This window comes from Mauremys reevesii, linkage group 8 (genome assembly GCF_016161935.1).
Source record: "Mauremys reevesii isolate NIE-2019 linkage group 8, ASM1616193v1, whole genome shotgun sequence".
Lineage (NCBI taxonomy): Eukaryota > Metazoa > Chordata > Testudines > Geoemydidae > Mauremys > Mauremys reevesii.
Genome location: NC_052630.1, coordinates 65,567,969 through 65,589,459, shown reverse-complemented (window position 1 = coordinate 65,589,459; position 21,491 = coordinate 65,567,969). Strand labels below are relative to the sequence as shown.

Sequence of the window (21,491 nt, the reverse complement as noted above, 5' to 3'; positions counted from 1 at the left end):
GGTTGGGTGGGTTTGTTTGTTTGTTTGTTTTAAGAGAAGAAAAAACCAAAGGAAACTCTAAACCAGAGGTCAGCAACCTACAGCACACATGCCACCTTTTGCACGCGAGCCGATGTTGCCTGGCACGCGGCTGCCAGCCGGGGTCCCGGCTGCTGGCCCCACTCCGCGCGGCCGGCTGAGTGAACGGAACCCAAGGCAGGCAGAGGCTGAGCGGGGCTGGCGGCCAGAATCCCAGACCAGCGGCAGGCACACACCCCTGCAGGTCCCCCCTCATCGCGCTTGGGTTCTGCAACTCCCGGAAGTGTGAGCCGACGACGACGATGACGACGACCCTCCCGTAGCTCCCCCACTCCATCTGCCTCAGCATTCCATGTGGAGTTTTGCCTCCACGTGGAGCCAGTGTCTGACCGGCATGCGCCAGGTAAGGGGAGTCCTGGGGGACAATTGGGGGGCAGTCAGGGAGCAGGAAGAGGGTTGGATGGGTCAGGAGTTCTGGGGGTCCTGTCAGGGGGCGGGGAGTGGTTGGATGGGGCGTGGGAGTCCCCGGGGGTCTGTCTGGGGGCAGAGGTGTGGATAAGGGTTGAGGCAGTCAGGGGACAGGTAGGGGGTAGTGTCCTAGGGGGGCAATTAGGGTGGGGGGCGGTTCCAGGAGGGGGCAGCCAGGGGACAAGGAGCAAGGAGGCTTAGGTAGGGGGTGGGGTTCAGGGGGACAGTTAGGGGCAAGGGTTCCAGGAGCGGGCAGCCAGGGGACAAGGAGCGGGGGGGGGGGTATGGGGTTCTGACCAGGGAAATCAGGGTGGGAAGTGGGAGGGAGTGGATGGGGGTGGGACTAGGGCAGGGCTCCCCCCTCGTTTTTGATTGTTGAAATATGGTAACCTTAGGCGAGGGGGGAGCTGGGAGGCACATGGGGGCTGGCACCCACATACATCCACTGCAGCCTGCAGGAGCCCCCGGGGGGGCGACGGGCCTCAGCCTGGGCAGAAGAGGTGGCAGGGCACAGCTGCTCCCCGTTAGCGGTGCTGCTGCCTTTGCAGGGCTGCTGCCCCCCTGCACCACGTCAGCTCCTCCATGGCTGGGGCTCGCTGCTGCCGCAAGCGGGACACTCTGGCTCTCCAGTGCCTCTGGAAGGTGGCTCCTCCCTGCCGAGCTGCTGCAGCGGCCCAAGCCCAGCAAAGCCAGTGAGTGGACTCAGGGTGGAGGCCACCTGGGTGGGGTGGAGAGGGCTCGCAGGCTGTGCACTCTCCAGGGGAGTTCAGGGGGCGGGGAGAGGGGGAACCTGGTCTAGGGAGCAGCCTCTGGGCATGGCTGGCCCCTGGGGTCTATAAAGGCTCGTTGGGATTTGCCCCTCAATGAACCAATGTGCAACGGGTGTGGGGGGCAAGGTGGAAGTTTCGCCTAAGGTGCAAAATATCCTTGCACCGTCCCTGTCCCAGGAGGTGCGTGCACCCCAGATTAAGTTTTAAATGAAGATTCTTAAACATTTTAAAAAGCTTGTTTACTTTACATACAACAATAGTTTATAGACTTATAGAGAGAGAGAGAGACCTTCTAAAAACATTAAAATGTATTACCGGCACGCAAAACCTTAAATTAGAGTGAATAAATGAAGATTCGGCACACCACTTCTGAAAGGTTACCAACCCCTGCTCTAAACTAACAGATAAAAGAAAGATTAGTAACTACTTAAGTTCAAACAATAGGTTAACAAGTGGATGAAGGGACAGCTAATAGCAAGGTCCCTACCCAGGGGCAGTTGAGAAGGAAGGGACAGAGATTCGTCCACACAACACTAGTTAGTCTCCAGCCAGACTTTTGGGGGGGGGTGGGGGGCGGCGGAAGAGAGAATAGCACATGTGCAGGCTCAATAAACAGGGCTACCAAAGTTCACTGCTCAGCAGTGCAGGGATGCAAGTGCACCTACGGTGGAACACCCATAGGGACAGTACTCGAAGAACTATAGGCATTGGCTACACTGGCGCTTTACAGCGCTGCAACTTTCTCACTCAGGGGTATGAAAAAACACACACCCCTGAGCACAGCAAGTTACAGCGCTGCAAAGTGCGGCTCCCAGCACTGTAAGTTAATCTCCTCGGGGAGGTGGAGTACCTGCAGCGCCAGGAGAGCTCTCTCCCAGGGCTGGCGCTGCGACCACATTCACACTTCAAAGCGCTGCCGCACGAGCGCTCCCGCAGCAGCGCTGTACGGCTGCAAGTGTAGCCATACCCATATTTTAGTTACTTGAAATAGTAATTTAAATTCAACCCACTTTAAAAAAATCAGTGCATTATTGTACATGATATAAAATGTTTATTCAGTATCTTCTTCTTGTGTTTCCTTCAAATGTTCGAACATGAAAGCTTGCAGTTTAATGTCTTCTGCCTCTGAATACTTGCCTCCTTATAAAGAAAGTTTATTTTTTCAAGAAATGAAAAATGAAATTAAATGGAAATCTTTAAGTATTACATTTAAAAGTATCATATATAAGAGAGAGGATACTTCATCACCATCTACTGTCAGAGTGAAAGAAAAAAAAATAATAAATTATAATTAAACCTATGAAATTCTTTAACAAATCTTTACCTTAAGAAGATCTATTTCTTTGATGCAGTCAGCCCGGGCTTTGGCATCCATTAAATCAAATATCTGCACAAAAAAACATTTTTTAATTTTTTTTTTTTTTAACAGCAGCAAACACTGTGACATCATCATCAATTATTATTTTATAGTGCCACCAAAAGCATGCTAAGCACTTTATGGGAAAACACAGCATTGCAATAAGAACTAACTCTATTATCCTTAGTACAAGTTTTAGTACTGAAACAGATGTAATATTCTTTCAGATACTACTTCTCACAAAACAAAAGCAATTATCATTAGTACATTTTCAGTCTTTTTCAAGCTTTTTTTTTTAAATAAATACAAACTGAGTATTCTATACTGAGTCATGTTCTTCTGGTAGCAAATGTGAAATAATATTTGAAATGTTTATTAATAATATTTTCAAAAGCACATTTCCACAGCCCTGAATTAGTATTTATGAGCATAAAACAACCTGACTGCCAAACAGCACATGACCTAAACAAAGTAGAGCCACAGAATGATAGTCCACCACAAGAAAGCATTAGCGTAATTAACTTCTAAATACTTTATGCCCTCTTAATCATCTCTCCTTTCAGTCTTAACTCTGCTCTCCATTTTCCCTATAGATTGCTAACCTTCAGCATCACCTAATGGCTCCTCAACCTCCCACTGTCTTCTGTTGGTATCCTTTCAGGTTCCAAGTTTGGTACCTTTCTCTCTTCCAACTGTACTCTTACATTGACAGCAGCATCACTCCCAAGGATTTCATTACCACTTCTATTTATTGACATCTGCACATCTACCCCCAAACTCTTCACTTGAAGTCCACTCTGACACTCCAACTTCCTCTTATTCTCCTGCCATCTCAAGCTCATTGTCTCAGACACTGAACTTAGCCGTCCTTCCTCATCCCTTTCTGCTGCATCCCTTCTCTATCTTAACTGACAACTACCTTATTTTTAGAGCCCTGCAAATCCGCGGGTATCTGCTTTGTATCCGTGAACCATTTCTGCGGATTGCCACACAGATGAGGATACAAATTTTGTAATTGAGCAGGACTCTGACTGTAAAAACAGGGCAGGTAGATGTGAGGAATCGCAGCATGGATCTTCCACCGGCCCTGGGTGGGAGGTCTGGGGGGCAGGGACACTGGGCAGGGGCCTGCTTGGGCCCCCAGCCAGGGCAGGTGGAGGGCCTGCCTGGCTCTTACCCTGGCTGGGCTGCGGCTCCAAGCTGTCCCCCACCGGAGCCGGGTCGGGAAGAGCCATGCTGGCAACTGTGGGGAGCCTGGGTCCCTCCACCTCCCCTGGGGGGAGGGAGCGCGGCAGGGACACTGGGAGGAGGGGCTTGGGGGCAGGGACACTGAGCAGGGAGGCTGGGACATTTGGCAGGAGACCTGAAGGGGCAGGGACACTAGGCGGGAGCTGCTCGGGCCCCCTGCCCAGGGCAGATGGAGGGTCCACCGTGACTCCCCACAACCCGGCTCCAGCCGGGGAGGGAGCAGCTCGGAGCTGCAGTCCAGCCACAGTAAGAGCTGGGCAGGCAGCTGTAGGGAGCTGGGGCAGACCCTCCACCTGCTCTGGGCAGGGGACCCAAGCAGCCCCTGGGCAACTCCACAGGTCTCCCCTTTACCCCCAGCCAAGCCAGCGTGGAGCCCAGCCACGGAGCCGCGAGGAGCCGCAGCAGACCCTCCACCTGCCTGCAGTGGGGCAGGGGCTGAGAACAGCCCCCGGCCATGTCTCTACCCCCCAGGTTCCCCACCAGGCCTAGAGCAGGTAGAAGGCCCGCAATGAATCCCCACAGCTGCCCGTGGCTCTCCCCGACCAGGCTCTGGCAGGGGAATGCCTCGTAGCCTCAGCTCAGCCCCCATTGTAGACCCCACAGATTCGCAGATAATTTTTGCGGATAGTGGATCAGATGCGGATACACATTTTGTATCTGCGTAGGGCTCTACTTATTTTTCTTGTCTCACGATCATAACTTCACTATCATCTGACTCTTCTTTCACCCTCACCCGCCAGCCACATTCCCACATTTTCCTCATCAATATAAACAAAGTCTGCCCTTTCCTCACTAACCTCACTGCTAGGACACTTGTTTCTTGTTCTCATCTCTCACCTTGACTTTTATAGCCTCTTACTCTGACACTGCTGCTTTTCACCTCTTTTCCACTCTCCCATCTGCTCAAAATACCACTGTGAAGTCTCATCCTTGCCTCCTTCCATGCCAGCCACATCATCCCCTTTACCGGCTTCCTGACTCTTATGATTTAGGCTCTTTGTCCTTATCTTACAATGTCTATCCTTTTGCTCTCATTTCCTCCAAATATCACTCTCTGTGCTTGACCCTACTGTTTCCTTTGATTTTCTCTTACTCTGCTTTGCATTCTACGATAGTGTAGCTGTGCAACTGGAACAGTTTTCTTCATTTTGTTTGCTAAACACCCTCTCTCTCCCTCCTGAGATATCTAGCCTCAAACTAACTAAATCTCAACACTATATTTCTTCCAGGAATCCTTCCTACCTCCTCGTCTCTACTAAATCCACACACCAGCCCTTTTCTGAAAAACTGTCCTGTTAAGATTGCAAGCTGTTCAGAACAAGGAACATGACTCACATTAGCTATGTTTGTTTATGTAGCACTATAAATTATCTTTTATTAGACTTTTTTCAGTTTATACTGCATGCTTATCATCTCTCTCAGATGCTCCTCAGGAAAAGCTGAATTATGTTCGCTTACGATGATCAAAAGCAGGCTCTACTGAAGAAAAGTGATGAATGAGTCAAGAGCCGAGGGCTTTTTCCTGAGAACACCCTGCCACCAGCCCCCAGATATAAGAAAACGAAAGGACTGTCAGCACCTCGAGTGATTTCAACTGCTGAGTAAAAGTACTAGGAGAAAGGCAGTCTGCCCCAAGCCAAAAAAAATCAATTCAATAATCAAAAGCCAGTGCACTCTATTTGGAGCACTGATATAATACTACAGCCAGCATCATATGAGCGCTTAAGCCACAGTGTGTTCCATCATTTGCGATGCCACTATCTAATGCCAATCTTTAAACCAAATAGAAGGAATCCTGAGAATCCTTAAGATTTGTTTCCATTCGTGTAGGGTACAGTGTGTAGTGACTAGCCTCCACTTGAGCATTTAGAATCTTGTGATCTCAAGGCTGCCCAAAAAAAAAAAAAAAAAAAAAAAAAAAATCTAGATTAGGGTGGATCTGGGGTTTGACTTATGAAAAAGATATTACCAGGTTCATTATTAAAAAGTCAAGCCATAAAGAAAAAAGCTAATTAACAGGAAATAGGAAAGAAATCCCTCAACTCTTTGTATGTTAGTACTACAGTAATAAGAAATAGACTGAGCTAGAAGTAATGAATCAGGAAGGAGACTGTGAAAAAATAGACACATGGCAGGATGTGTCATATGAATGGAATGTCAACACTTAGAAATAAAGTCATGTCAGATGTAACAGAGAAAGGGGGGCTAGTATCATACATTAAATTATTGATATAATGTCAAACCAATACTAATGGAAAAGATAGAAGTTGAAAATTTATGAGTAAGGTTAGGGACATGACTAGAAAAGGAGAAGTCATAGTCACCATCTGCTATAGATCTCAAAACCAAAATGAAGAAACCATCCCTACTTAATCCCCTTGTGTGATAGGGTGTTTTGGGGCTGGGCAGCCTAGTGGCTAGATCACTGATCTTTTTAGTCTGTATGGGGGGGGGGGGGGAGGGGAGGGAAGAGGTGGTAGGGGGACCCTCTCCACTGGGTCCCAGCCTGGGGCCTGTGCAGATCAACACCTAAACAGGAGAGAAGGGGTCTCCTTCCTGGCAGGGAGTCAAGATCTACTTCCCTGGGCTACTTCCTACAAGTCTCTTCAGTTTGGGTCATGGCCACGCTAGTCCAGTTGCCCTGAGTGCTGGGGCTTATTTGCAGCCTCCTCTTGGCAGGGGAACCCTTACTTGCCTGAAGCGGCTACACTGGCTGGCAGGTCGCTGATCCATCCATTCAGGCAGACAGAGAGCTCCTGGCTCCTCACCAGTCACCCCCTTACTGATCCAGGCTCCCTTTGTTTCTCCCCACTCCAGGACTGGCACTGGCCGCAGGTATAGTGAGGCAGGGCTAGCTGAATCCAAACATTTTCTTTAACCTCCCCTGTGCCAGGCGACAGTTTTTCTGCTCCCTCACACCTTGACACTGATCTAAAGTCTTAAGACTTGTTGATAAGTCCTGGGGGACTTCAATTATTCAGATATCACAATCTTCCGGGAAACACAAAATGTTAAATTCAGTCAGTAAGGGAATTACTGAAATGTGTTAAAGGGTAGTTTATAAAAACGAGAGAGCTTTGGGGCAGGCAGGATACTATTGGGGAAAGACTGACAAACCTGGAGGCGGGTACATGGAAAACTTCGATAAAGTGAACAAGAAATGATCAGAGAAAAATTTAATGATAATGGAGAAAAATAAGCAGGTAAAATTGTGGCAGTGAAGGAGACCAGAGGTCATAAAACTTCACAGTGCATGCAGAATTAGTGGCAAATCACTTTAGTCTCTCAGTTTACAGCCCATTTGTCGTGCTATGGCTCAGTCACCAATTTTCAAATATCCTTTTTTACACATACTACTTTTATTCCATTAGGGCTACCATATACACACACAAACACACCCTAGACTGTATAAAAGCCAACCAAAATTTACTCAACTTGATATTTTCTCTCCCCGCCATCCCTCGGCTACCTAGATTTTGTTTTTATGTGCTATACATTGCTGACTAGCGAATTTTAAATGTTCAACTAAGTTTTCATGTCATGATTAAAATACAATTCAAAAACGCCTTCAAAACTCTTCCATGCAAAACCTATAAATCCATTAACAGGTTTTTATATACACCACCGAACTCATTTTGAAAACTTCAATTAAATCTGCACTCAAATCTACAGATTTAAAACTATGCACAACTGGAATTATCTTCTCATGGGAGACCCACTAATGAAACAACAGGAATTCTTGAAAAATCATCCATAGAACTCTCTGTGCTTTAAATGACTGACAGCAGTTCGATTAAGAAGCAGGATAATTTACCAAATTCATCAAAATGTTTTTTTTTATCATGTCACATGGCTCCCTTGGTTGATGGGGCTGATTGCATTATGTCAGTAATACTATCTGTAAAGACTCCCCACCACTTCCCCAACATACACACACAGCTGATGTGGGTTCAGCATTAACTATCACCAGAGGGGGCTATATACAACCCCTTTTTTGATACCAAAAGAGGACAACTCTCTTAATGGAGAACAGCAATTTATTTTCACAAAGTGATAGTAGAGAGTTATTTAAGTTATAGAAAGGATTTGTACAGTTTGTATTTTTATTCTGTGACATGGGAGAAGACTATAAAATTTGATCTCAGCCAACAAATGTACAACAAACTGATCCATGTTGAATATAAGCTACACCAACCAGCCAGACAAATTACATTTTGCTGTAGTTTTTTGTGCCACAAACATGTTAAATATTTGAAGACTATTGATTAAAATCCATAGCCAGTTGATTCACTACACATGTGACTCTTTATGAGGCGCATTCAAGTGACCAAATAACCAATTCATTACTAAAAGTCTGCAATAGTACAGTACAGGAAAGAGTTACTACATCACTGATCCTTCTGGGAAACTGTTTCTCACAGTATGTCAGGTCACCTTACACAGAAGGTACACTCCCAAAATATTCCCCCAAAACTTGCTGTATTTATAGCAGACTTGCTTACAAATTAAAGCACTCTATACATCACCCAAACCTGGAATCCACCAATCAGCTTTTTACCTTGTTTTTCTGTTACCACTGTCTACCCCTTATCTTTTGTTTTTGAATACAGCATTCCAAACCAGCTGGGCCATGAAGGCACATCCTACCTTGTACCATGGTAGAACACTCATTTATCTTTATTTTGTCTGGGTTTATATTCGTTAAGGCCAAACACTACATTTAGCTTTGCAAGGTATTGTGGGATATATACCCTCTTGACATAAGTGGGCAGGAGTGAACCTAATACAATTTACCATAATTTTGTGCTAACAGTCATATATAATATGTTAATGAGATGTGCAATACATAATATGATGTGCTATATGTGTAACATATGTTGGCTTATAAGACACTGGTAAAGTTTTACAAAAATATTCAAAAGACAAAACTGATCACCATACATGGAGGAGGAAATTGCAGTATTGGTAATTGTATTTGGTATAGTCCTTGTTCTTCTCCCATACAAAGCAAGATTCAGAAAGCCTTCTCCAACTTCCAAAAACCAGAGGAAAAAAGACTGTCAGTCACAAATGGTATGCGTAGCCAGGTTCCATCTCCTTTCTCTCAATCATTTAACAGGCTAAAAACATAACAGAACTAGAGAAGCTATCAACAGATGCAGAAAAACCTAGGATGTATATAGGAAGAGAGGAACATGAAATAGAAGACAAAACACAGCACCATACACAGTCGTTTAATTGAAGCAGAGCAATTTACTGCATATTACACAAATTCTTTGATTCACACAATAAAAAGAAAACTTCCTTAAAAAAAGTTTGTGTACTTTCAGACAAGTACAAACTGTTGCTTATCGTATGACATGCAGCCATTTGGGGTGGAGTACGGTTTCTACCCAGAATATTGGGGAGTTTGAGAAAAGGGTCCCTACCTGGTCATCTTTTAGGGCCCCAGAAGCGAATGCCCAGGAAAGTGAAGGTTCCGTATTTCAGCCATCACAACACTCAGTTCATGTTGCACCCTCCCAAACGTTCATTCTCCTCCACAATATACAATTAACACAAACCACGCAGCTTAGGGTCATACAGGATCATGCTTAGATTCAATAACATCAAGAATTGTTCCAACACTTTCTCGCTCTTGACCATAAAGGGTCAATCACTACAACTGTATTATATCAATACAAGACAGAATTCTTCAAAGCTTCGGGGCAGACATTTCAAAATGTCCCAACGAGACCATAGCTCAGGCCAGGTCTACACTAGAAACATCTGCCAATATAGTAATATTGGTTAGGGGTGTAATTTCTTCTATTTATTATGACATTTCTATATGGCAAAAGCCCTAGTGCAGATGTAGTTGTTATGACAATGGCGCTGCTTTATAACAATTTATTAATACTCTATATTGAACTGGTTACTGGGATGGTTACTGTAATACCATATTGGTGTAGCTTAATAGGGGGGCTTTAAGGATGGTTAAGATACAATATGTTTTAAAGAAAAGGATTAGAAAACAAAAGCTCAAAGGGACTACAGATGCTCCCCAACTTACGCAAGCATTCCATTCTGGAATGCCTTGCGTAACTCGAATTTTGCATAAGTCAGAAATATACTCCCGACCATTACACCAAAAAAAAATAAATAAACAAACACACCACACCCTCCTATTTCTAGCTTACGGAGCTTTTTCCATAAGTGCGGATTTGCAGAAGTCGGGTTTGCGTAACCTGGGGGGCATCTGTATAAGCATATTTAAAAGATTCTCTGGGGAGGGGATGGGAGAGGAAAAGAAGAGCTGTACACGAGTAGTTGTTCAGGGACAGCAGACGGATACCCACCACCTGCTGTGGTATCTGAAGATGTTAAGGCCTACCTAGCTCACCATCAGGGGATCACATGCCTTTAGGTAAGACAGACATGCATGTAGACTTATGCAAATCCTTCTCTAAATGCTTTGCTTCTACTGTTTAAACTAAACAATACTTGGGTTTTTAAGAAGGTCACAAATTCCTGAAGGGTCACTGCATCAGACCTGCTGCATGAACATGGTTGATATTCAGGCCATTGTAGCAGACATAGCTACCGCTGCTCCTTGGGGGTGGTTTTATTATGTCTACAGGAGAGCTCTCTCCCATCAGCTCAGAGCAGCTACACGAGAGATTTTACAGCAGCGCAGCTGCATCGGTACAGCTGTAGCACTGTAAAGTCTCTAATATAGACATAGCCTTAGGTTATATTATTTTTCAAATTAGACAGACCTCAGGCCTATACCTAATCATTTTCCTCTCTTAAGAAGGTGCAAGTAACAGCTCAGCCATCTGGGATTTTTGGTTTAGCAAAACAAACATTCCAAAATTTGAGGTTTGCAAGCCATCTCGAGATTTGCAGTCACTCTAGGGATTCTGTCCTATCTGATTCAAAACTGGTTGGTTAGATTCTGTTTTAGAACCAGTAAATGAGATTTCTGATCTGACACTGAACAGTCACCTCATACTGTAATAAGCCTCTTCAGAAAGTCCTGAGCCTGCACAAGAAGTTTGTATTCTTTTTGTCAGATCTGAAGGAGACTATTAATATTACAAACCTGAACAAAAAATAAATTATTTTACCAATGGAAGAAGACACTGCAATATCGGACATTCTAGACAGAAAAAACAAACTACAGAAAAGGAGATTTCAGAAGCTTAAGAACATCCTTTCAAGTGGCTGTCCAAACTGCATATACCACCTTGTAATTATTAAATTGATTGCCTTAAAAGAATCCCAAGAGACCAGATTACCATGTAAGAAAAGTTTCCATTGGTGGTTTACTATAAAATGCCCATTAATACACCACTATGAATAAGGTTGTGTCAGTATTTTGATTATAATTATAAATATTACAGCTTAGTAGCTTTATGACAAATCAATTAACTCCATCTTCAGCTAATATTAATCAGCAAACAAGACTGAAAGGTTAGATATGTGGACTCTCTACTCAGACCCTATGTTACCAGCACTCCCAGCTATCTCCGTGACACCACTGATTTCCTGAGGAAACTACAATGCATTGGTGACCTTCCAGAGAACACCATCCTAGCCACCATGGATGTAGAGGCTCTCTACACAAACATCCCACACACTGATGGAATACAAGCTGTCAGGAACAGTATCCCTGATGATGCCACAGCACAACTGGTTGCTGAGCTCTGTGCCTTTATCCTCACACACAACTATTTCAAATTTAATGACAATATATATCTCCAGATCAGTGGCACCGCTATGGGCACCCGCATGGCCCCACAATATGCCAATATTTTTATGGCTGACCTGGAACAACGCTTCCTCAGCTCCCGTCCACTCACGCCCCTTCTCTACCTACGCTACATTGATGACATCTTCATCATCTGGACTCATGGGAAGGAGACTCTGGAAAAATTCCACCATGATTTCAACAGCTTCCACCCCTCCATCAACCTCAGCCTGGACCTATCTACACGGGAGGTCCACTTCCTAGACACCACGGTGCAAATAAGTGGTGGTCACATTAACACCACCCTATACCGAAAACCTACCGACCGCTATGCCTACCTTCATGCCTCCAGCTTCCATCCCGGGCACACCACAAGATCCATTGTCTACAGCCAAGCACTGAGGTACAACCGTATCTGCTCTAACCCCGCAGACAGAGACCAACACTTAGAAAATCTCCACCAAGCATTCTCAAGACTACAGTACCCACATGAGGAAATAAGGAAACAGATCAACAGAGCCAGATGTGTACCCAGAAGCCTCCTACTGCAAGACAAGCCCAAGAAAGAAACCAACAGGACTCCACTGGCCATCACATACAGTCCCCAGCTCAAACCCTCCAACGCATCATCAGGGATCTACAACCCATCCTGGAGAATGATCCCACACTTTCACAGGCCTTGGGTGGCAGGCCAGTCCTCGCCACAGACAACCTGCCAACCTGAAGCATATTCTCACCAGCAACTGCACACCGCACCATAGTAACTCTAGCTCAGGAACCAACCCATACAACAAACCTCGATGCCAACTCTGCCCACATATCTACACCAGCAACACCATCACAGGACCTAACCAGATCAGCCACACCATCACCGGTTCATTCACCTGCACGTCCACCAATGTAATATATGCCATCATATGCCAGCAATGCCCCTCTGCTATGTACATCGGCCAAACTGGACAGTCTCTAAGGAAAAGGATAAATGGACACAAATCAGACATTAGGAATGGCAATATACAAAAACCTGTAGGAGAACACTTCAACCTCCCTGGCCACACAATAGCAGATTTTAAGGTGGCCATCCTCCAGCAAAAAAACTTTAGGACCAGACTCCAGAGAGAAACTGCTGAGCTCCAGTTCATCTGCAAATTTAACACCATCAGTTTAGGACTAAACAAAGACTGTGAATGGCTTGCCAATTACAGAACCAGTTTCTCCTCCCTTGGTTTTCACACCTCAGCTGCTGGAACAGGGCCCCATCCTCCCTGATTGATCTAACCTCGTTATCTCTAGCTTGCTTCTTGCTTGCTTATATATAGTGGGTGTTCACCCACGAAAGCTCATGCTACAAAACATCTGTTAGTCTATAAGGTGCCACAGGATTCTTTGCTGCTTCTAGGTTAGATATGAATAGATATGAAATACTTTAATTATGTTGTTCCCAGTTGCTGATTTTGTGGTCTATGATATTCATAAGACTTATACAGAGTCATTATTTCTGCTATGGAAAACACAACAAGTGGAATTGATATTAAAACAGTTTTAAACTTGCGTGACAGGTTGCCTAATATCTATTATTTTCACAAAGAGGATCATAACTAAGTCTCCTTAAAATAAACTCTCACTCTACAATTAGTCAATACAAATGAAGAGAGTCAAGAAGGCCTTTAAAAAAATTTTTAACAGAAGCCCTTGCCACGACACTAAGTAAACTCATATCAGTGCATTAAATTAGCTTTCTGTTCCTCATTACCTTTATGAGGTAGATAGATAACTACAATTATTTCGAAATTCTGAAAAGCTGAAACAGAAAGATGTTTCAAGTGATATCAATAAGGACTAACTGATGAGACTGAAGAGCATTAGAATGGTTTATAAGTTACTGCAAAGTAAAGATCAAAAATTGCCCACTATATAATTGCACAATTTGAATATACACTAAAGAAAACACAAAACCACCGTTCTGCTTAAATCCCTTGTACGTAGGCTTGTGTTCACACACAGTCTTTAGAAACTCTCATACAAATACATCAGAAGACTTTTACATACATTTAACAACCACATGGTATATACAAAATCATTGTTTCCAAAGCCAACTAACTACCAATCTAAATTCAACTTTTGAGGTAAAAGGAATGAGTGTGTCAGCTTTGAACGATACTATTTTCAGGACACACCAAGCAGGAGTTACTTGGTAATTCTCTCTCAACAGTTAAGTATTTTTCCCAGATCTCTTCTCTGATGTTAGAAAGATAAAGGCTTTTTTACTCATGATGATTAAATGAGCATCTGACCCATAAACAAATACATTTTTGTGTTTTAATAAAAAGGTTTAAAATAAAAAAGGGTTGATACGAATAATTCATTATACAATGGACCATGAATATGACTATGGCAAGATAAACCTATGATAACCACATACAGTAAACAAAATAATGAGTTAAATGAAAAGATATTATAAGATATGACAATGAATGGTGAAAATGGGCAACAAAGTGTTTTTGTAACCAGACCACTGCAATGCTGTGGTAACCATGTTCTATAAAATGTGAAACTACAAGATTAATTAGCACTAATTCAAGCCTCAAGTGGCAATCCACTGACAATGCACAATGAATAATTAATATGAGTACTAGATAAAAGGATTTATTTTTTGATCCTCTAACACAGGGTCTCAAGTGTTGGAATGAAAGGGGGAAAGCACAGAACAATGTAAGGCACAACTGTGATGCATTCTCTAGAAGGAATTTTGAGGAAGTATGCAACCCTATATACTGTATTGACTCCTGAGCAGCCTTGAATTGACTATACCACACTGTATGTGCAACTCATAGATCCTTAAACAAGAAGTTATTGCCACTAGGCAGTTATGAATCCTTCACGTTACAATCTTAAGATAAAAATAGTCAAGAAAGAAAAGATGGGCTTTATTTAGTAAAAAACAGTTTGACGTTTCATATTGTCACAATAACATAATGCAAAAGAAATGCATTTCTTATTAGGAAATATCTTCATGAGTTTTTTTTTAATCTGAGTTGATAGCCAATTGATTCAAGGTAGTAACATATTTGTAAAGACTATTCTAGAAATTCCTCAAATATTTGTTTCAAGCTACAAAGTTTGTAGTTTATCCCAAGCTGATCCGTAGGGCTATGTCTTCACAGCTCCCCCACCACACACACACACACACACACACACACCAAAAAAAAGTGGTGTGAGAGCATCAGCGCATGTTATCTCGCTATAAAACCCTAGAGGAAACTAGGGTAAGTTTTATCATGATGTAAGTAGGAAAAGTAAACTGTGGGTGTGGAATATATAGCGTTGACCTCTAACTATACTGGGATAAAAGCTACCTATGACCTGTCTCCACTAAAACTTTATAGCAAGATTACTAGTGTGCATTAGTTATCTCTCCGTAAAAACACACCTTTTGGGGCAGTGATGACATAGCCTGGAGTACAAACACAACTAACATCTGTGTCCTGAAACAAGCATTTGGGGACTATCCAAACTAGACTTTACAAATGTATTAACTATCTCAATGGCAATCAATTAACCTGAAGTACATCTTTAGTGTAGATATTCCCCTAGCATGGTTGAACAATATCCTCGCCCAATTAAAGGAATTACAAAAATGCCATCTTTTACTGTGGTTTTAGTTGAGCAACATTTAAAATAGAATCTTGGCCATATAATCATGCAGGACAGAGATTCAGGAACATTACAGTACAGCCACGATTTTATGAACACCAGTGTTACAAATGACCAGTTATATGTACAATTTTTCCTGACTGGAAGGTGGGGCTGGGTGGGAAAAATATCACATAACGAAAGCAATGTCAATGAAAAACTAGTTGATATCCCTCCACATTCTGGTATCTTCAATACATTGGACATCGCTTTGCAGTGGTTTGAAAGACAAGAAGAAAGCAATGCAGCACACCATACTGCAATTTATGCACCATAGTTACTGCAATTTTGAGATGTTCAGGTTTATGAATTTGCTGATTTTATGAACTCAATCCCCAACAAGTTCATAATACTGGTTCACTAACTATTGGAGGTGTAGAGTGTTGATGAGGTACACAAACTTTAACCTAAGAGAGGGATTCAAACTCACCATGTTGCATTTATGTTTGTGAAATTACTGCCAAGAAATAGAAAGAAAATAACTCCTCCTTGCAGGCATCTACAATAAAACAAAGCAAAAATTCTTATTCTTCTTAGTTCCTGTTGCCTATAGGTAACATGAACTCAGAAACAGTGATTTCTGTCACCTCCTGCTGGTCCCTCTTTCAATGACATCTTATTCACCCTGGGATACTTCCAAAGCTGAGTTCTACAACACACTATTTTGTGCACATTTAGTATAATATTTATCAATATTTGAACTTCAATCAATTACCATTTTAAATAGGAGAAAGGACAAAGGTGCTTTTTGAAAAAAAAATTAAAAATTATAAAAACTGGCATTTTTGCAGAAATAAAGGTGGGAGTCAACATCTCAATACTGTAAAAATATGATAGATGAGCAGTGTGATGGAGTATACTAACTCCATACAGGGCAACATGGGGAGTTAACAAGCTAATGTGGGTTCACATGGCTCCATCCCATGCACCTGCGACAGATGTCAACATTGGAAGGAAGAGCTTCAGAGGGAGAAACCTGACTCAGTTGATGGCAGACCAGAGAGGAGAGCAGAAGTCACTGCTCAGCTCCTGGAGAGAGGGCTGACTGAAGGCAGGAACTCCCCAGATGAGCTGCCTGACAGCCTCTCTCTGAGGGAGAGGAAGGCCAGAGGCTGACTCAGTTGGAGAGGGGATCATTCCTCTTTATTACTTATGAACTCAATTTAGGATTACAAACTGACAAGCACCCTCTGAAGGAAGAGAGCCTCAAACCAACTTTAGAATTATTAATTTGTGTTAACTGCCCTTGTTTCTGTTCACTGAGTATGCCGGAAGAGAGAGACTTTAAAGCAACCTGCAGGAGGACCAAGTGGCAGGAAGAGGCAGACCACAGCAGTGCCATAGTGTCCATTGGCGGGTGGTACTAGACAAGGAGAGAGCTGCTACATCAGACAGGGATGTGCTCCAGTGGTGAGTCAACACCTTCACAGGCAGTGACAGGCCATGAAAGAACTTAAAAATGAAGACAAGTAATTTGTGTTTGATATGGGGGAGCCAGGGGAGGAATGATACTGTGAAAGCAACAAACCAGGAATACGAGTTTGGAGCACAATAGTATTTGTCAAATTCTGAGAGGAGAGTGTTGCAATATTTGACATGACAAGAGGAGGAGAACCTGTGTCGATGGAGAGGAAAGCTGGATCTTAGAGATTGTATGTGGGATGAAAGAAGGATGATTCAGACATTGTGTGGATGCAGGGATGTAGAGAGAGGGCCAAATCAAGATGATACCCTGGTTATGGGCCTGAGTGACAAGGAAGAGAGTGGTCCACAATGACTGAGAAAGGTGGAAGGGGGAAGCACTTGGGGGAGGAAGATAAGAGGTCTATTTTGGCCATATTGAGTTTAAGTTAATGGCTGGACAGCCCCATGGTCTTTGTTATGGGGACACACAACAGTAGTTTTGGATGTTATCTATCCAAGTCAAAAGGGCTCTTGCAAAGCAAGGTGGATACTGCAGTGGCCCATAGTGTTCACATTTCCTAATCCTGCTAGAATTCATATTCCTTTTCTATGTCAATGGAGTCTCAATATTGCACCTTCCACTTGGACAAGGCAGTGCCTTGCCTGGATCCAGCCTTCACACTGAAAGTTATTTCCCCTTTTCACAAATCACAAGAGACAGTCCTTCCTGACATATTGACTTAATGTAACACCCAAAAGAAAAACAATGGCATCTTTTGGATACCCACAAGGCAATCAAAACAAGGTATCAGGATAAAGCCATTCAGGAGATCTACAGCTCTTTACTCATTATTGTTACTAATAACCAGTCAAACCATCAAAAGTTTATCAAATCGGTCTATAAAAAAGGCTTTACTGCTACAGAATCAGTAACTGTACAACTGTACATTGACTAAGAAGTGTTTTCTTCATGGAATTAAAAGGCTTTTTTTGGCCAATGAGGAAGCCTGCGAGATTGGTTTCATGCTCCATCTACACAAATATTCTCCAAGACCTGCAATAAGATGTGCAAAACATGTAAGACACCACCTTTAGCAGAAGAGTGCTGTTGGATTAAAAGTAATAATTAATATATATTGATGCTTTGGGGAAAGTATGGTCCAGTACAGACCCCAGATTTGGCTTGTATTATTAGAAAGAAATCTCTCTCCCAGCCTATTCTCTCAGCTGCTGAGTTTGTGCTAATTGAAGCAGGCCTGTTAGTTTTCAAGGTCTGTGCTAATTGTAGAAAAACATCCAGAGACGAAGAGTCCCTTCTAAAAGCGATAAGATAACATGTTACAAATGTTCTTCTGAACTCAGGAACAAAATTTGTTGTTCCTCCACTTTTACATTTCTATCTTGCTTGTTTTCTTTTCATGTGTAACAAGTGGCATGGATAGATTCATTGGAGTCTGTCATGCCCCAGTGACTTGAGAATAGTTATGTTAAAGAATGCATAGGTAATAAAATGTAGGAAGTATGTTAAGTAAAATAGGGTGTGATTGCAGATGTATGTTTGAATGAGTAATAAAAGGTTGAACTGCCAGCCTAATAAATAACACTACATCTAGAGGAAAAAACCAATAGGCCAAAGAGTAAGAATGCGTTGGGTAAGATAACCAGATAACCCCGAGGGCACGCCAGGATCCACCCCGCAACTGCCCCAAGGACATGGGGGCCGGAGAACCAAAGAACAAGATAACAACAAGCCATCATTGCTGTGCCTCTGTATGCTACAAAAATCCTATTGTGGGAATGGCAATAAGCCTGGTTATGATGGAGACAAAAATTTATTGTCAAATGATTTTTCTTATCCAAGCACCAAGGCTATCTTTCCACATCTGCCTCAACTGACCTGCATTTCAAGTCATATTTGACCTTTTGATTTATTAGGCACTGTAAATGAAACTTTCAGGAAGAGTTAATGTAATGTTTTAAGACTGTTGATCAAAGTTCCTAGAATGTGTTTCAGCTTTTGAAGCAGTCTATCTGGCAGTTTTCCCAGAAGAGGGAACCAAATCTTTTGATAACTGCCATCTCTAATGTTGACTTCTGGTACTGTAGAGCAGAGAAAATCCCATAGCTGGAATAACATGGACATGATGGAGAAACGAACAAGGCATGCATTAGCACAAATACAAAATTTATTAATACCCAGAAATGCTAGAAGAGGTCCATGAAATCTAAACAGAGATGAATTCACAATATAAAAAAAAAATTAGGGAACAGAAAATCTAAGATTTAATCTCAACATGCCTACAAATACCCAAGCCTTGCACTATCCAACAGATGAACACAAACTGTCTGTCACCAAGCTAACAAAATAACAAGTACAGTATGGTGTAGAATAAAATAAATGATACAATTAGTTCAGAACCAAAACACACAACAAGAATTTAATGAATTCAGATATCTCCACTTGAAAAAACACACAACACACCTTACCAAACACACAATAAAGGCTGATCAATTGGGCTGCTTTGAGATTTTACAGTTTAAAAGAAAAGCAAGGGTTTTCCAATTAAAAAGTCACAGTTGTGGTTAAAATAACGAAAGTTAACAGATCCAATGATACAGGCCTCATGATCTCTCAATTAACCTTCAACTTTACATCATAAAGAGAAAAAGTATTTTATGATGCTCCCTCATACCCCTCCCAGTCACTGCTTGTTATATAATATCCCCTAGACTTCCTACCTCAATTGTTTGCTATGTTAAGTTTTAGAATCAACTTTGTTGACACCTTTTTTTCTGTCCTATTTCAGTGGTCCAATCAGTTCATTGTAAACGTAGCCTCTACTACAAGTCCTCTCTGCATAGCCATACGTATTATGGAGGCACTAGTTGTGGGTCTTCAAACATACACAAGCACCATACAATTCAGTCAATTTCAAAGTGCATTTTAGGCTATGTATACACTATGCAGCTTACAGTGACACACAGCTGTATCACTAAAGCCTTGCTACTATAAGGCATGCAGTGTAGCCGCTCTTTGGCAGCGGGAGAGAGAGCTCTCTCCTGCCGACAAAATAAAACCACCCCCAAACGAGGGGCAGTAGCTTTGTTGGTGGGAAAGCGCCTCCTGTCAACAAAGCGCTGTCCACACCAGCACTTTTTTTCATTAAAACTTTTGTCAATCAGGGGTGTTTTTTTCACAAAAGTTGTAATGACAAAAGTTCAGTGTGGACATAGCCTTAGATATATGTTTAGTCATTTTTTCCCCTCAATAGTTATAATTACTGAACTTGGTAATGAGAATTCATATGTACAAGAAAAAAGAAATAAATTATTATCCTTTGGCCCAAAGAGAATATATTGCTATGATTTTGAGCTCTATTTTGTTTTGCGTTCATTCAAAACCAGGTCATTCTCAGCCCTTTTATCTGTAGTTTTCAAGGTAATTCACAAGCAAGGGCTCCATTCCATCTCTTACATACAATCACTGTTACATGTTTTCCCACCCCAAAGTTCTTAATTAACTATTTAACTGTCAATTATGTCTAAAAATTTGGAAACAGATCTCAAACAAGTATCAACACAGCTGAAGTGTGCCACCTTCAAAATATAATAAGCACTTCAGTTCTAATAAGTCGATTACAGATGCCTCTACTCTAATGTATTTGCTTTTGGGGTACATTCTCTGCCCTAGGCATGCTACAAGTAACTTTCGAACTACAGTAAAAGCTATGTTATCTGGCACTTTATCAACCAGAAAGCTCTATTAACCGGCATTTCTGATATTTCCCGGAAACCCAATAGATACAGACAGATTCAGGCAGTTCCAGAACGACGCAGCTCAGCACCTGTCAATAGGAGTTGGACACCTAAGCTGCTTAGGTGCTTTTGAAACTCCCACTGGGCACCTTTCTGCAGCATGAGGCACCTAAACCCCTTTGTGAATCTGTCCTTATGTGACTTGCTCAAAGCCATACAACCAGGCTAGTGGAAGAGACACAAAGAGAAAAAAATATATATCTCCCAATACAAATCATCTTCAGTCTAGTAACCAGGACTAGTATACTGCCCAAGAGGTTATGCAATTGCACATTCTGCACTCTACTTTTATGCAAAAGAGGCAGAAGACAAGTAAGCAAGCTGGTATCAGGGATTTATTCAAAAAAAGCAGCTTCCAGGGTGTGTCATAGGGTCATTAGAGATTCAGTCCAATCTCCTACACCTTCTACATCTACAATGATAAATGATGTTGATAATGATGACTATGAGGCACTGCAAGATCCTGAAGTACCTTCTGAATCATCAAAGAAAGATTAAACTATGTTCAGTTTAGTTTTAGCATTAAGTGTTGTGACAGAGTACCCCACAAGGCTTCATGTGAATATGCTTATGAATGTATATACAACTAGAATATGTTTTATGCTACATATGCCATGTAACATATCTATGTAAAGGTTATGATCTACTGAATACATTCCTTCTATTTGTATGCATGTATCATTTTTGTACTTAAAGTTAAAAATAATGGCTGTATATTTGCTTGATAGCCTTAGTAAAGCATTTGGTCAGCTTCTTGAGAAAGGAATGTGCAAATCAAGTGCCCAATTAAGAACTACTTAAGCCAACAATGAACTCAAAGACACCTATCCACATCAGAACTTTCCCAGGAATGTGGCTTGGTTGGTAAGGAACACAGTCATGCATGGACATGTGACTTGCCCATGTGACTCCAAAACTCCATCTTGGAGCGGGACTTTGCATTGGAGAGAGGAGGGGGTCTCCACTCACAAGAGACAGTTTACTT

General features: G+C 42.3%; 1 protein-coding gene across 12 annotated transcripts in view; it reads right to left on the bottom strand.

Moving 5' to 3' along the window:
• NEK7 (NIMA related kinase 7) overlaps positions 1 to 21,491 on the bottom strand; it is a 158,071-nt gene that overhangs the window by 91,734 nt on the left and 44,846 nt on the right. For all 12 annotated transcript variants that reach the window (XM_039484404.1, XM_039484403.1, XM_039484402.1 and 9 more), the window contains one exon: positions 2,581 to 2,643. In XM_039484404.1, the coding sequence (XP_039340338.1) occupies positions 2,581 to 2,643 (63 nt within the window). The remainder of the gene's footprint in view (positions 1 to 2,580; positions 2,644 to 21,491) is intronic.